Raw genomic sequence first — 15,540 nt, 5'->3', positions numbered from 1 at the left:
TGTGTATGTGTGTGTGTGTGTACATGTGCGTGTGCGTGTACATGTGCATGTGCATGTGTGTATGCCTGTGCAGGCAGGGAGGTAGGTAGGCTGGGAGGGTGTGCAGCACCGTGTGTGTGTGTGTGTGTGTGTGTGTGTGTGTGTGTATACACCTTTTTAGTGCCCTCTGGGAAGAATTTGCTACATCATAAACATTCCTTACCAAAGTCCTTTCATATTTTATACTGTTGTTGTCTTCACCTATATATTTTCTAACAGCACAGGCTAGTACTAAATGGACTTTCGAGGCCTGACCCCTGCTCTGCTGCTCTCTTTGAACTATTTGCTGAAATTTGTAGATGGGTAGTTCATTTTTGTGTAATGGGGAAAGCCATGCCTACCTCACTGGGAATAATGAAAGGATTAAATGTGAGTATTAAATAGGTGATATTGGAGAAGTGTTTAATCATAATCTGGTTCATGGTACGTAATGAACATCATTTGAGTTATTATTACTGTGATATAATAATAGGGTATTTCTTTTACATTAGAATGCTGATTATTTTTCTCTTTTTAAGAATCTGACTAATGGGGCTGGAGATGGAGCCCATTGGTAGAGTGCTTGCCTAACATGCTCATGACCCTGGGGTTAATCCCCAGCACCACAAAAAGAAACAAAAATAAGAACAACACAAAACTGACATTGTTGAATCTCTTAATATTTTAATAGTTTTCCTGCTCATTTTTTATGAGTTTTCTATGTATTCATCTGCAAATATTGAAGATTTTATTCTTTCTTCAAAATATTTATCATGTTTCATATCTGATTGCTTGTCTAGAATTTCAAGAAAAATAGTTCATAATGTGGATAATATCAATGTTGGCTTGGTACTAGCAGTAATGGAAATCTATGTTTTTTTTTTTTTTCATTTCAAAACAACATTTAGCAAATAGTTAGTGTGTGTTTCCGTGTAGTAGGTTGGGTGATAGCAGTAGCTCCTAACTTTGCAAGTCCATTCTAATGGGGCAAGGGCATTAACCACATGATCACCCACATGTGTACAGTTACCACTGGTGATAGCAGCTGCAAAAGAAGAATGTGGTACTATGAAAGCATTCAAGAGAGGGAACTTGGCCTAATTAGTAAAGTCAGGGAAAGCCTCTCTAAAAACTTGAGTTTTTAATTGATGTAATTTATGAAGAATTGGTTAAGCAAAGGAGGGTTTGGAGGGCGAGGCCCTGAGAGAACTTCACAGAGGGAGCATGCGCAGAGGCCCTTGATGTGTGGCAGCATGGTGTGTGACACATTTCCTGGCCTGAAGGAGCCAGGTACAGCCGGAGGATTGACAGTTAGGCAGAGCTCAGTGTGAAATGATGTTAGGGAGGAAGGCGGAGGCCAGAAAATTGAGGCATAGCAGGCCAGTTTGATTTGGATCTTTGAAGATCATAGGAAGCCATTCTAGTAATTAAAGAGGGAGTGACATTACCAAATTTTTATTTATTTCCACCCTCTCACATCATAGAGAGTGGAACAGAAAGCACAAGAATAGACATAAGGAACAACAGGAAGCTATTGCCTTTTCCAGGCAAGGCCAGGTGTGGTGGCACACACCAGTAATCCCAGTGATTTGGGAGGCTGAGTCAAGAGGATCACAAGTTCAAAGCCATCCTCAGCAACTTAGTGAGGCTCTAAGCAACTTAGTGAGATCCTGTCTCAAAATGAAAAATAAAAAGGGCTGGGGATGCGGCTCAGAGGCTAAGTACCCCTGGATTCAATCCCTGGTATAAAAAGAAAGAAAGAAGAGAAAAGAAAGAAAGAAAAGAAATAAAGAAGGCAAGCTTGTTCTGGAGTCGGGATAGTAGTGATGTCAGGGAAGATGGAGGATGACTTTGAGAGATGTAGAAGAGTCTGTCAAGGGAGAGGGTGAAAAGGAAGGAGTTGGTCAATCTGAGTCTGAGTCTTCTTTTAGAAGGTGATGAGTGACCAGTTTGAGAAGGGAAACAATGAATCCATTTAATTTTTTTAAGGTGCCTTTAGACTTTCCAAATGGAGATGCCACATAGCAGTCAGGTGTGTGATTCTGAAGCAAAGTGGAGACATCTGAACTACAGATTCACAGAGGTGTGGCTGAGAATTTTCAGGAAGAAGATATATGTGAAGAGTGTGTTAAAGTCAAAGTCATGAGGAAAATCAACATTTAATGGCTAGGTGGAGGACACAGAGCTGCAAAAATATACAAGAAGAAAAGATCAGTAAGATGGGGAGAAAACAGAAGGGTGTGATATGGTGGGATGGCAAGGTAGGAATTCAGAGTTAACACTGGGCTCAGCAATGCAAAGTCAGGGGTGACCAAAGAAAGGGTCTTGTCGTTGGAATAGCAGAGATGGAGGCCAAATTTAAGAGAGCTGAGGAATGACTGAGAGATGGCAAAATGGAAATTAATAGATTTGTGTGTGTGTGTGTGTGTGTGTGTGTGTGTGTGAATATTTGGCCATGATAGGACAGAGAGGAGATGACTGGACGGTATCATGGGTTGAGGGGGAGTTGGGTGTGTATGTGTTGTGTTGGGTTGGGTTATTGTCAGATAATCTTGGATAATATTTGAAAGACTCTGAGAAATCTCCAGAATGAAAGTGAAAGGCAAAGTAATCCAAAGGTGGGTTTCTATGCTTATGAAAGGAAGTTGCTCCCTGGTAGTTTCTGTTTTGTGTGCATGCATGAATATTTTCTGAGAGGGATAGTGTAGGTGAGAGGACAGGCTTTTGAGGTCACAATGTAGTAGTATTTTATGGCAGACTGATCTGATAGTATTTAATGTAGGATTTTGCATATATTTATGAGTGACACAGAATGTGTGTAGGTGTACTCTGTTATGTAGAGTGGAATACCAGAGTGCCTTCCTGCAAACAGTGGAAGGAGAATAAGAATTGAATGGGCTCGCTTTGGGCTCGTTTACACATGCTCCCTGTGGAGACGTGTTCCCGACATGGTACATTAGCTGTCACTGTTTTGTTCTCTGCGAATCCCTTCCATCATGACAGGCCTCAAGCTGCAGTTTTTTCCAGCTACTCTTAATATAATTGGTCACTTCCTCTCAGGCTCCAGTGATGTTTATGATACCCTTCATAGGACCAAATGGCTTTCGACAACCCTTAATCTTTACCAGCTGTCGCTTCAGCTGGCTCCTCACCTATTTGGAGCCCTGTTCAACTGGAGTGTTTAGTGATGCGTGATATTGTTCTTTGGCTCTTCTCTGAGTCCATAACATATGATGCTTCCCCTAGTTTTCATTACCTTAGATTTTATGTGTTTGCTACTCTATCGTACCAGCTTATCTGCAGATTAAAAAAAATATTTTAATTGTTCTTTTCAGAACAATGGCTCCAGGCCTGTATCTGTGTGTGTTTGTGTATGTGTGTCACTTTGCATTTTAAACCAGTCAAGACTCTTATATACATATGAGGAACCCAACTCAAACTAACCTAAGCCAACAAAAAGGAATGTGTTAGTTCGTTTTGGGCTTTGCTTCTCTCCTAGAGTCTGTGTTTTACCCTTTAATCGTTAATTTATTTCTTGATGAAGACTTGGAGTATATATGTGTAGTCATGCAGCACTGCATATGTAACTGTGGTCCCTTAAGGTTATATCACCTAGTGATATCATAGCCATATGCATTTGTATAAGTACACTTTGTGATGTTGTCACAGTGACAAAATCACCAGGAATGTGTTTCTTAGACCTTGTCTCTGTGATTAAGTGACATATGACTATATACATATTTGCTAAAAGAAAGAGAGAAAGAAGGAAAAAGATCCTTTTATCATAACACTACTGAAGTCAAATGTGAAGTAACTGTTGTCGCTTTGTGCCAGTCAGGGAATTTACTGGAAAAATCATCCTGAAATTTCAATTCTTGAGTTAATTTAAATATCTAAATGCATACTTGCAATTACTGCCTGAAATTTGACAAGTAGAAGATGAAACTTATATTTATAATTTTTAACTTTTGTTTTACTGTTTTACTTTTGTTGGTGCTTGGCATTGAACCCAAAGGTGCTCTATCACTGAGCTGTGTCCACAGCCCTTTTTATTTTTTGAGACAGGGTCTTGCTGAGTTGCCCAAGCTGATCTTGAATTTGTGATCTTCCTGCCTCAGACTCCTCAGTTGCTAGAATTACAGGTGTGCACCACCATTTCCAGCTATTTTACTTGTATTCTTTAAGATAATTGTTTGATGAAATGTCTTGAAGTAGAAAGTGTCAAGGTCACATTGTAAGACTAGCATGGAAGATGAGAAATATTTTGTGGTTATCTTTGGAAAATGATTCTATACCAAAAATATGCCAAATCATCTAGTAAAATTTTAAATTCTTTTCAGCAAACTTGCTGTAAGACAGAGAAGTATGTCACAAGTATTAGACAATTCCATTCAAAAATGGTTAAAATAGTGCTTAAAGTCTCACCAGATAGTCTCCAAAACATACTCATAATAGTCTCAATGTATTTTCTAAAGAATTTTTAATTCAAATTAAACTGTATTCCAAAGGGAACTGGATTTTTCTCAGATTAAAAAAGAATGAAACTACTATAAAATGAACATTAATATACATGTTAAGTCACTAAGGAAGCTTTGATATTTGCAAATAAGAACCAGTTATGAAGTTGTAGCAGTATTTTCTTACATTTCAGGTTAGCCAATGTTTATTTTAAAAGTTCAAGGAAGATGCATGTAGATAGATTTAAGACTGCATCCCACTATGTCAGGCACCGTAAAATTACAACGGAAGACAGCAGGAGAAAATTTGTTGGAAAGAACTGAGTATTACAAATATATATTTTATAAATGTTTTTGGCCTATACTGCATTCTGCAGAGTGCTGTAAAATGGTTGGATTGAAACATGGCATTTGGAAAAAGAACCACAAGTTGTAACATAATGGAACGTGCATTCTAACATGAAACTGAATACATTTACATATTTCAAATAGCATGGTCAGGGGCTGTTACCATTCTTATTTGACTTTTTTAATCAAAATTTTGATTTATATTTTATTCAATTCCAATTTTATAGTAATTCTCTTTTGTCTTAACAGACAAAGAAGAGCAGTGGAAAACATGGGCTTTGAGGTTAGACAGATCTTTGTGGCCTCAGAGGAAAAATACACTTGTGGAAGTTCTTATTTGAACAAGGAGCAGTCACTACTTGGGGATATATCACATCCTGGAGGCAGGGAATTTGATTTCTAGTTTTTAATCTGCCACATTTTCCTGTCTGCGTTTCTCTCCAAACTTTAGTTTCCTTATTAAATTAATAAAATGGAGATAAGAATATCATTTTTGGCTTCCCAAGATAATTTTGGGCTCAAATAACATAATGAAAGTACTTTGTACCCTTTCTCAATAGAAATTATTGCTATGTTTTGTTAGCAATCAAAATATTACTAATTATGGTAACAGTGAACAGCATCTCAAACCATGATGAAAAATTTTGAAAGTTATACATTGGATTTGGCACATATGAAATGATATAGAGCAAATGTGATTCTTTGGCAGCTGGCATGAAAATTCCTCTTAGGGAAACTGTTGTACATTATGGGAAGGATCATTGAAATGTTTGGCTTCAAGTACATTTAGATGCAGGTAAGTTCTGAGGGTAGATGGAGAATCAAATGTTGTCAAGATGAGTGGGCTTGGGGGAGAGAGAGAGGAGAGGGACTGTGCTTAAAATGTGAATGAAGGACTTCAAAGATGGGGAGACTTTGAGTCATGTCAAGGTGTTTGCTTGTACTTGTGCCCTGAAATTCATCCTGCAGCCCCATGATGTAGTTGAAAGGGCAGCAACCTAAGAATGAGAAGACCTAAGACCTTGTTTTCTTTCTCTCTACAATAAGCTATTCTATGTCATTTGCATTTTTTTTTCTCTTACCACCCTCCAGGCCATCAAGAAGCCATAGCAGTGTGCTTACATATCCAGACCCAGCAGACGGTCAATGACAGCTTGTGTGATATGGTCCACCGTCCTCCAGCAATGAGCCAGGCCTGTAACACAGAGCCCTGTCCACCCAGGTATGTGCTGTCTTGTATTCCTAGGATATAATGTGTCTGGAGGGTAACACTGCCTCCTGCTGAGAAACTCAGCTGTGCCCAGCGACTCAAGACTCACACAGGTAGGTTGGCTAAGCCTGCTTCAGAGCTCTCTTCAATGCTCAAGTTGTGCACTGGCCTATTTCTTCCAGAGATGCTCAAATGCAGCCTTGCTAAGCAGCAGTCTTCTGTAGCAGCAAACATGAATGAGCAAAATAAACTGGCTTGCTTCTAGCAAAACCAGGTCACTAGGTTGTTCTCTTCTTCTTCCTTCCCATCTCCTTATGGGCACTTCTTCCTCTAATGCCCTAGCAGAGAGGACAGGATCTGAGGTAGAGTTAGAACTGGCACACAGGGTGCTTGATCTCTATCTGTCAGGTGACTGAGTGAGCTCCTGTTTGTTACATCGGCTTCACATAGATATGTTATTACCTTTCCTGTTGACTTGTCTTAGATCTCGAATTGTGTGTTATAATGTTATAGCCTGCAAATAATTGATGAAGATGACTTCTTTTTGGTCTTCTTGGTAAAGTTAATCAACATCTTGGTCTAAGTTCTTGTTCCATCCTGGGTAATTTTATCAGAAAAGATTTAGGCTTTTCCCATGTTCCTTTGTCTCTGAGAGTTGCTGGCTACAATGATTTTGATGCACCATCAGTTTGTTACACAAGAACTTTCTGAATCTAAACCGTAAACTCCTTCATTTTTCTTTATTGTGTAGGCCAGTCTTCTGCAATAAGAATTAGATGCTAAATATGTATAATCCTCTATAGTCCATTCCGTCACCTCCTCTCTCTTTACCAAAATCTCTTCCCTGCCTTTAGTAATTATACTGCCCATCTGATGGGTGGCCTTTGTTTACCAAAGGCAAGTTTTACTATGTTCTGGGTTATAAGTGACTGAGAAAGGTTATGACTTCCTGCCATGTTGATGTATAGTATCTTCTATTTATTCAGGAAATAAATTGTGCTTCTAGAATTCCCTTCTGATTTTGATTCTTTGAAATCATCAGCTAAGATGCCTATGTGATGGCATGAGAGTGGTGAAGGTGTATTAAATAAGTGAGGCCACCCTAAACATTAGACCCTCACATCTTGGAGATGGGCACCCTTTCCTTAGGAGTCTTGCTCTCTTAACTCGCAAATCTCACTAGGAGGCAAGTTCCAGGCTTGCTTAATCCTTATGAGACTATACCTGTAATGAAATGGACACCATGTTTTGTGTTCATTCTCATATTTCCAACTTTGATAGTAGTCTAAAGAAATACTGGGAACTTCTTGGCTTGTGCTAGAGCCATGCTGTTGTGATCAGCTGAGATGATGTAATTGAGGCCAACAGACTAACTTGGTGGGCCTGGCAAAGCCCAGAAATAGCAAAAGGCCATCTGCTTTCCTGCCACCTCTTGCCCTCACCCCCAGGCTGACTGTATCCCACACCAGAATATTCATTACAGAAGAGACAACATACAAGGGCTTTTAGGAATGTTTGCTCTAACTACAGGGCAGGACATCCGTGTTGTCAAGTGTATCCAGAGCTTTCTACAAACATCAAACACAGTTGTAGTTTTTTCTATGCATTTTGCATCCACAGATCCATACCAGCCATAGATCAAAAATATTTGAAAAATGGCTGGGGATATAGCTCAATGGCAGGGCACTTGCCTAACATATGCAAAAGCCTGAGTTTGATCCCCCTCACTGGAAAAAAATTTGCATCTGTACTGAACAGGTACAGACTCTAATTTTCTTGTCATTATTCCTTAAATAGAATAGTATAACAGCTATTTATGTAGCATTCACATTGTGTTAGGTATTACAAGTACTCTAGAGATGATTTTAAAGCATATAAGAAGATATAGGTAGATTATATGCAAAGATAACATTTTGTAAAAGAGACTTAAGGATTCATAAATTTTGGTATCTGCGGTGGAGAGGAAATGTCTTAGAACAATCCCCTGTAGCTCTCTAGGGATGACTGTATGTAGGAGTAGTGTTGAGTATATATCCACTTGGAGCAACCCTTCTATCTCTAGAGAAATGACTCTTGTGCTAAGTGTATGGGGAGGGAGAAAACATAGTTTTATTTCTCAACAGGTTTTCCCATGAAGTTGGAATCATATACTATATTGTTCTGTAAAATGTTTTCCTAAAACTAGACTTGGGAAGGGGCAGGAGGCAGATGTTCAATAGACAGAAACATAAATCAGTACATGAGTTAAATTATAATAAATGCTATGAAGAAGAAAATAGAGTTGAAAGAATAATACAAGAGCCCAAAATAGAGTAGTGGAGCCAGGTGGAGTGTGCGGGTATTTGGAAAAGGCCTCTTGAGGAGGTTATTTATGTCAAGGCCAAAAAGGCGAGTAGGAATTGGCCAGATATGTAGAGGAAAGAGTGTTCTGGGCAGAGGGATGTGTATGTGCAAAGGCCCTGAGGAAAAGAGGTCTGTGTGTTCAAGGAACAGGATGGAAAGGAAATCAGTGTGTCATGAGATGAGATCAGACATGAGCAAGGGCCATGGTAAGCATTTGGACTTGCCCCAGAGAGTCAGTGAGAACACATTGGAGGTTTGAGCAACAAAGTGATAAATCAGATTTACATTTTTAGAAGATTACTCAAATCCTGAAATGGGGAGAAAAAGGGTGGAGATAATGAGATCAATTACCAGTTTTTTTTTTTTAAATTGAACTAGGTCGTCAGCCCACCACAATTCCATCTGAGTGTCCCATTTAAAGCCTGCCTCCATGGGAATATATAAATCCTGTGTTTTCCTTTTTATATGACACCAAAAATATTCTTTATCAAAATAGTGAATCTGTTTCTATGTTTGGTACAACATAAATACCATTATGCTGTGGTAGCCATAAAAAACATTGAATCTTTGCTGTGTTTTCCAGAAATGTTCAGAGGATAACATTGCTTTTCACATTGTGCCCCCTGTGTACCAGCCTCTGCTGAGGGGTTTTAAGGATTCTACAATACATAAATCCTTTTCTAGCTACAATAAAATTTTAAAATGGTAAAATGAACTTGCTCATTACTGATATCTATGCTATATTAGGTGTTTTTCTCTTGCAAACATGTGAACATCACCACCCTCAGTAGTCTCTGCTTGGTGAAAAGTGGCTCCTATTCTTCATACCTTACCTTCTTTCAGAAATATGGTAATGAATTAATAATGAGCAAAATGCTTTTGCTTTCTGCTTATGAGAACTGAATTTTAGGGTTTTAGATAGTTTGTGACTTGTCCATGAACACATAGTTTATAAATTGTATACTACAATGTCAAACCCAAACATGAAACATTTCTCATTAGATGACATCTAATCCAAACTCTGTCTCTTCTGGATGGCAAAGAGGAAGAGCCTACCCAGTGAGCTGCTGGCAGAGCCAGTCTCCTGGTTTGTAGCCCTCCGCTGCCATCCCTTTTCTGTACACTATCCTGCACTCTTTTTCTGGAAAGATGATTGTAAAATAAATGGTTTGAAATTTGCACAGACTTTAAATGGTTACTACAGTTTTTTTTAAGCATGGAACTCTCATTGACATGATAAAGAAGAGGGAAAAGAACATACAACCCTAAATGTTGAGGTGTATTATTCCAGATTGACACCAGTGTTGTGCCCTATTTCTAGTCTAAACCATTGACAAGTGAGCACACAGGCAGACATAGACCAATTGGCAACTAAAACAGAAAATGAAAATAATGACAATGTGAAAGGCACTTCAAATGAGAATAGTTAGCGTGTCACAGGATTAAAGAAGGACATGAGAGCCCTGATGAAACTCTCCATTTTATTTTTGTACAAGTAGCTCTGTTATGCTCTGGCTCTGAAAGTGAAGACAGCCGTAATGTGTCACATAATCTTTCCAGAAAAGAAAAGTCAAAATACAAAACAATTCACAGTTTGTTCTCTGTTTATTTAAAATTAATGCACATGGTTGCCTTTATAACCAAAATAATGTTCAACATAAGATAATTTTATCTCACAGTTTTTATTTATTTTTTCAAGTCCAAATCCAAATCAAGCATTTTCTCCCTTTTAAAGTGGACTCACGGTAAGTGTCCTTTCATTTCTCTAATAACATGAACCTGGCTTCCTTGACAATTTACTCCTCAATACTTTATAAATCTGCCCTGTCTTAATTCACATTATGTTTTGCCTGAAGTGTTTCAGGAGTTTAAATGAACTCTTGCCTCTCATCTTTCCTGCTCTGATCCAAATGCACACATGACTGTGAAGGAGCATGATCTTTCTAACTTGCAGTGTGATCATGTGAATCTCCCACATAAAATCCTTCAGTGACTTTCCTTTATCTGTGTACTAAAATCTACATTGTTAACTTTGGTCTGTGGATTAGTTTTTAGGAGCTGCTGTAACAAAGTACTCCAGATTGAGTGGTGTGAAGGACATAAATGTATTGTCTTAGAAACCTGGAAACTACAAGTCCTAAGTCCTATTTCAGTGTTGGTTCCTCAGAAGAGCTGAGGGAGAATCTTCTCTCTGCCTCTCTCTTGCTTGCAGCCTCTGCATCCCTTGACTTTTGAATGGCATTCTCCCTTTGGTCCTTATCATTTTCCTTCAGTATGCCTGTGTCCAGATTTGCTCTTTTCCTAAGGACATCACTCATATTGGGATAGTGACCTCCTTTAAACCTGATCATCTGCAAAGACTCTGCTTCCAAGTAAGCTCACAGTCTTGGATACTAGAACATTTTTGGAGGGAAATGATTCAACCTGTACCAGCATATAGATTCCTTGGTGACACTGGATCTAACTCTTGAGTCATGTCTCCTGTCACCAGTACCCCCCTCACACACACAGTCAGTCACCCAGAGGAACTTGCTCTGCAGCCACCATGAACTACTACTCACTATGACCCACACTCATGCTCACATGTGTCTTCTGGGACTTTGCATATTCTGAGCCCTGGGCTTGGAGTCTCCTTTACCATGAAATGAATTAACTATCTTCCATAAAAGGAATCAGTGGCTCACTTCCTAATGGTAAAATGAAATTCAACAGAATGTGAAACAGGATCCTCACCTGAAACATTTAAAAGAGAGGAACTTTTAATGATCAGAGAACTGGAAATGGATCTACTGTGGACAGAGCCCTACTTCTGCCTCTCTCAAGGATGTCTAGAGAGCCCCTTGACTCTCTGGGCCTAGTTTCTTAATCTGAGTCATGAGGAAAACTATTAGACTTTCTTTCTCATTATCAAGGTCCATTAAGTTCCCATCTTCCATTTTTCAGTAGTTGTTCAAAGTTGCATTTTTTCAATCACATCTTCAAACTGGGCCTAATCCTCTTGCATTTATCCTCATGTCCTCACAGGAGTGCAGATACTCCTAGGCGTCTAATGGGGCTACTTCCTTATAAACCAATTGAAAGTTGAAACTGTCTTGGGCTGGGGTTGTGGCTCAGTGGTAGAGTGCTTGCCTACCAAGCGTGAGGCCCTGGGTTTGATTCTCAGCACCACATATAAATAAATAAAAATAAAGGTCCATATATATATATTTTTCAACTTAAGACAGTATATACTGTCTTAAGTTGAAAATGCATTTAACATGCCTCACTTACCAACCCTCAGAGCTTAGCCATAGAGCCTACTCTAAGGGGCATGTTGTTTCCCCTCATGATTCTGTGGCTGACTGGGTTGCTGTCCCTGCCCAACATTGCAAGAGAGGATTATACTACCTGTTGCTAGCCCAGGAGATCCACATTTATTAAGTACAGTTTCTGCTTAATGCATATCACTTTCACATCATCCCAAAGTCAAAAATTCTTTAAGTTAAGCCAACTAATGTCAGGATCCATCTATAGTGTGATGTGGTCAGAATTTGTTTCAGTTCTAAGAATTACAGCCTTTGCTTGACCTGCCCAGGAGGTAAAGCAGGTTGAATTTACTTTGCAGTGTTTTCCTTTCTTTGGTCACCAAATCACAGAAGGATTTAACAGTAAGTCCAAAGAGCTGTTCCTTTGTTAAAATTGGTACATTATAATTATGCATAATGATAGGATTCATTATGCCATATTAATAAATGTACTAACATAATTTAATCAATCTCATTCCCAAGTACCTTCCTTTTCCTCCTCCCTCCCCTAATCTGCTTATTCTATTCTTTTATCTCTCTTCTATTATTATTATTTTAATTAGTGCATTATAATTATAATTCTATATATGTAAGTGGGATTCACTGCAGTATATTCAAATATGGACTTAGTATAATTTCATAGATTTCATTTCCCAATACTCCCCTGTGCCTCTGCCTGGATCACCTTCCTCTACTCTATTAATCTCGCTTTTATTTTCATGAGATTCCCTTTTAAAAAATTCCTTTTCTCCCTGTTCCCTAGCTTTCACATATGAGAGGAAAGATTTGACCTTTGACTTTCTGAGTCTGGCTTATTTCATTTAGTGTGATGTTCTCCAGTTCCATCAACTATCACCAGATGGCATAATTGACATAATTTCATTCTTTTTTTATGGCTGAGTAATACTTCATTGTGTATGTATATGGCATTTTATTCATATATTAATCTGTTGACAGACACCTGGGCTGGTTCCATAACTTGGCTGTTGTGAATTGTGCTGCTAGAAACATTGGTATACATGTATCACTGTAGTATGTTGATTTTAGTTCTTTTGGATAAATACCATGGAGTGGCATAGCTGGGTCATGTTCCTTTCCTGGTCTTTTGAGGAGGAAAGCACACAGGTTTATTTGTGCATTGGCCTGTTTGCAGTATCTCTTTCCCTCCTCACTGCACCTCAGCAATTCTTACATCCTCTCTTCCTTGGCAGCTCTAGCCACAGAACTTCCATGCTAGTATTGATAGGGCAGACAATGTGTTACAAGATTAAGAGTCTGTTTTCATGTGCAAGGAAATACTATTCCTCATTTCAAAGTTGCAAATTTAATAAACTTTTTGAAGGTTGAGAATTATATTGGAAAAAAACCAGGAGAGACAAAGACTTGATGCCAAAATAAAGGTAAGTTTACAAAAATGTTTTAGATTCTAGAAACCAGTGGTGTAGGAATAACAGGAACAGGGGGTTGCATAATATTTTCCATACAAATATTTACCGACTCCAAGGGCAATAGCAGTAAAATATCACCCCAGGGTGAAACTTACCACTGAGATTGGGGTGGACAGCCAGTGGATCTTATTTACCCAAAGGCAAATGCATTTGATGTATTAGCCTGAACTCTCCAAGGTGGGGTGTTGTATGTTTATTTGCTCTTATGAGGTTGCTCCCCTGGTCTATCCTACAACTGCTGAGTGTCTGCTATTTAAGGAGTTTGCTTTTGCCAGGAGAGAGCCAGCAGCTTGTAGAAACATGCAGGGTTACATAATGGTCCTGCTAGTCTAAAGACAGCCTTCTATAATAGAACTCAACACTTCTAGGGAGGAAAGGAGGAAAGCAAGAGGAAAGAGTGATATTTCTTTTTTCTTTTTTATTTTTTAGTTATAGTTGAACATATTTTATTTGTTTATTTTTATGTGGTGCTAACGATTGAACCCAGCACCTCACTCGTGCTAGGCAAGTGCTCTACCCCTGAGCCACACCCCAGCAAGAGTGATATCTCTATACCAACTCATTTTCTACCTCTTAAGTTTTAAAAAATCAATAACTTATTATCTATAACTAAGAAATTGTTACCCATATCTTGAATAAAAATAGTTCCACCTCCTGTCCCTTTTGATTCTAATTGATTCTTCTACCTGTGCACATCTTGAAAGATGATTGTGCTGAAATTGTTCCAAATAATTTACTTGTTTAAGCTGAATTAGTTTAATAATGAAACAGGAAAAAATAATAAAACAGATGTCTTCTAAATATTTATGTGATCAGAATTTCATATAGATACTGTTGGTCACTTCTCTTACATACAAAGCTACTGGAATTTAGATATAATTATTATTTAAATAATAATTATAGTCTTAACTAATTGGTACACTTGCAGTGAAGATGGTGCTGTAACATCATATTCTGCTCCAAATTCAGATGACTGGTAGATCCTGTATTAAAAAGGGGAAATTAAAATTATATACCAAGGGCAAAATCATGAAAACAACTACTTGGGCCAGGAAAGGAATGTGTGCAGTGGCAAGTGAAATTGGACCTGTGGTTCTTTGGTGCTTAAGGTCCCAAGGCAGCTGGGGCAAATACATGTGCAGTTCCTAAGGGACAGAGAAAGGGTAAAGGGATGTAGACAGAGATCGAGAGCGGAAGAGAGAGAATCCCTTCCTTCAAAATGAGCCTACAAAGTGAAATTTCAAAGCACAAGAAGAAATCTAATATTAACTAAAATCATCCAAAGATTCAACAGTGGAAAGATGAATTCACTCCAGATGAAAGCAAAATGCAAAAACAATCCAGAAAAGACCTAAAGTCATCAGGATTTTTTTTTTGAGATTATAAATTAATCAGTCTTACCCAAATAAGAAATAGAAATTAATCATAAAAATAGAAATTGTGAAATAGAAATAGGTATTAAAAAGAAACAATTAGAAAATCTAGAAATTAAAATAGTCAATGAAATAAAAGAATAAATTATAGACAAAGAATTTGTGACATGAATATTGCTTAGGGAATGAAATTAAAGCACAGAAAGTTAAGGATTAGAGGAAAGAAAAATAAGTTAAAAATTTGGAGGTTATATCAATCAGAGGAGCAAGATATAAAATAATCTGCTAATAAAGTTTGAGGAAAATACCTACTCCTAGGATCAAGAGAAATAAATGAAAACAAACCCCCACATAGTTATGTAATAGTGACACTGCAGAAAAATCAGGGATAACAAGAAAATCTAAAAATCTGCCAGACATGAGAAAGAGGTTAACTATATAAATAATTTATTAACAACTAGGGTTTCCAGAAGACAAGACAAGAGAATAATATCTTCAGAATTTTGAGGGGAAGTCAAGACCAACCTAGAGATGAGCATAATAAAACATTATTTCAGGTGTGTGAATGTGTGCTTCCATTTCTAGCCATGTGATGGACTAGATATCCTGGTATCCCTCTGACTAAACACATCTAAAATACTGGATAAAATATGTAAAACACCACTTGACATGCATAAGTAAGCCTGTAAGAAAGTAAGAGAAATCCTCAAATCAAAAACAAACTGAAGCCGGGCATTGTAGTGTAATCCCAGCGGCTCAGGAAGCTGAAACAGGAGGATCAGGAGTTCAAACCCAGTCTCAGCAACTTAGTGAGGCACTAAGCAACTTGTCTCTAAATAAAATACAAAAAGGGCTGGGGATGTGGCTCAGAGGTTAGGTGTCCCTTAGTTCAATCCCTGGTACCAAAACAAAACAAAATAAAACTAAAAAACAAATTGAAGCATGAATTTAGAGCGGAAACCCCAGTTAAAGCTAGAATCTCCATGGGACAGTTTCCAGTACCCCAATGTGGAATCCTTGGCTTTGACAGTTTTGCCTGGCAAGCAGACCAGTCCTTGG

The 15,540-nt window shown here is 38.2% G+C and overlaps 1 protein-coding gene across 1 annotated transcript in view; it reads left to right on the top strand.

The window, feature by feature from the left end:
* The window catches only part of Adamtsl3 (ADAMTS like 3), a 320,152-nt gene that overhangs the window by 208,714 nt on the left and 95,898 nt on the right, over positions 1-15,540 (top strand). The window contains exon 17 of the mRNA XM_005320199.5: positions 5,916-6,045. Coding sequence (XP_005320256.1) covers positions 5,916-6,045 — 130 coding nt within the window. The remainder of the gene's footprint in view (positions 1-5,915; positions 6,046-15,540) is intronic.

This window comes from Ictidomys tridecemlineatus, chromosome 5, assembly GCF_052094955.1.
Source record: "Ictidomys tridecemlineatus isolate mIctTri1 chromosome 5, mIctTri1.hap1, whole genome shotgun sequence".
NCBI lineage: Eukaryota > Metazoa > Chordata > Mammalia > Rodentia > Sciuridae > Ictidomys > Ictidomys tridecemlineatus.
The sequence above is the reverse complement of the archived record's forward strand: the minus strand, read 5'-3'. Positions and strand labels throughout refer to the sequence as shown.